We start from the raw sequence: 1,616 nt of genomic DNA, 5'->3' as shown, positions 1-1,616 counted from the left end.
AGGAAAAAATATCTCCTTCCTCGCCCCAACCCGCGGTAACAAATCCTCCACCGGCGGCGGCGGTAGATCTCCTTCCTCCGCCTCCTCCCCTTCTCCCTTTTCGCGAAACCCCCGATTTATTCCCCACGAATCCGCAGCGACACCAAATCCGCCTCTTCCTCCCCCCGTCCCCCACTCCTTATCTCGCCGCCGCAATCCGTCCGGCCGACTGACCCCTGCCGCCGCCCCGCGAGCCCCGCGGAGCGCTGTCAAGGTTGCTTTTTTATTCTTCTTTCGTTCCGGGAACAGGTCGGCGGCCGGCCATGGCGGCGGAGGAGGCGAGCAGCAGCGGCGGCGGGGGCGGCGAGGAGGGGTCCGGCGCCGGCGGGTGGACGCGGGAGCAGGAGAAGGCGTTCGAGAACGCGCTGGCCACGGTGGACGAGGAGGAGGGGGAGGCCATGTGGGACAAGATAGCCGACGCCGTCGAGGGCAAGACGCCCGAGGAGGTCCGGCGGCACTACGAGCTGCTCGTGGAGGACGTGGACGGCATCGAGGCCGGCCGCGTGCCGCTCCTCGTCTACGCCGGCGACGGCGAGGAGGGGGGCTCCGGCGCCGGGGCTGGGGGCAGCGGCGGGGGCGGGGGCGGGGGCGGGAAGAAGAGCGGCGGAGGAGGGGGCGGGCACGGGGAGAAGGGCTCGTCCAAGTCCGCCGAGCAGGAGCGCCGCAAGGGGATCGCCTGGACCGAGGACGAGCACAGGTTCGCTCCTGCCTCTTCGTTTTCCTTCCGTTGACCGAATAATTGAGTTGCTTGCTGCTCTGGATGTAGGATTAATTTGGCGTGATTGATTGATTGCTGAATTGACAGTTTTGTTAGAGAATCTGGTCCGTGTAATGGTCCTATGATAGTATTAGGGAGCATGCTGGAAATCTGATGCTTGCATAGTTTACCTGCTCTCAGGGTACTGGTCTGTGAGTGGAATCAATATAGCTTCCTGCCTGCTCTCATCGTATGCCAGTACATCAGTAGAGCTTCCTGTTGCGGCTTTGTGCGTATTTGGAAATTAGGGCTATGCTCTGCAAGCAACTTTATTGTCTGCACTGCAAAGCGAGCACATTTTGAGCTCCATTGTCTCACCTTAAATCTGTTCATTGAGCAATTTTGAGCAGTACTGCTTAGATGTTTGATTGAGTGGTGGGTTGTGTTGGCTAGGAGCTAAAACATCGCTGCTATTTGATTTGCGATTCTGCTGACCGACTCGTTTAATTGTCGTAATGTGCTGAGTATTTTGGAAATTTGCTCTTTAAATGTGCTGCTGCTGCTGCTTTCCATTTGCGACTGGACGCTTGTAGCTTTGACGGTTTTTAGTAGTTTATCCTGCTGGCTCCTGTAAATCTGCTCCTCTGCTCCCCCGCCTCTCTTACAGAAACCCCCCAATTTATTACCCTAAACCCGCAGCAATTCCAGCCCCCTCCCCCCTCTCCTCCCATATCTAGCTGCCGCAGTCCTGAGGAAGCTCTAACCCCTTATTGCCGCCCACCAAATCCTGTAGAGCTATCTGCTTTGGAAATTTGCTCTTTAAGTGTGCTGAATATATTTTGGATATTTGTTCTTTAAATGTGCTGCCGCCGCCGCCATT

General features: G+C 57.1%; 1 protein-coding gene across 1 annotated transcript in view; it reads left to right on the top strand.

The window, feature by feature from the left end:
- Positions 1 to 6: 6 nt before the first annotated feature.
- The window catches only part of LOC119366384 (transcription factor SRM1-like), a 4,907-nt gene continuing 3,297 nt past the window's right edge, over positions 7 to 1,616 (top strand). The window contains exon 1 of the mRNA XM_037632109.1: positions 7 to 736. Coding sequence (XP_037488006.1) covers positions 303 to 736 — 434 coding nt within the window. The 5' untranslated portion in view covers positions 7 to 302. The remainder of the gene's footprint in view (positions 737 to 1,616) is intronic.

The sequence above is a fragment of the Triticum dicoccoides genome, chromosome 2B, assembly GCF_002162155.2.
Source record: "Triticum dicoccoides isolate Atlit2015 ecotype Zavitan chromosome 2B, WEW_v2.0, whole genome shotgun sequence".
In the NCBI taxonomy this organism is placed as follows: Eukaryota; Viridiplantae; Streptophyta; class Magnoliopsida; order Poales; family Poaceae; genus Triticum; species Triticum dicoccoides.
The sequence above is the reverse complement of the archived record's forward strand: the minus strand, read 5'-3'. Positions and strand labels throughout refer to the sequence as shown.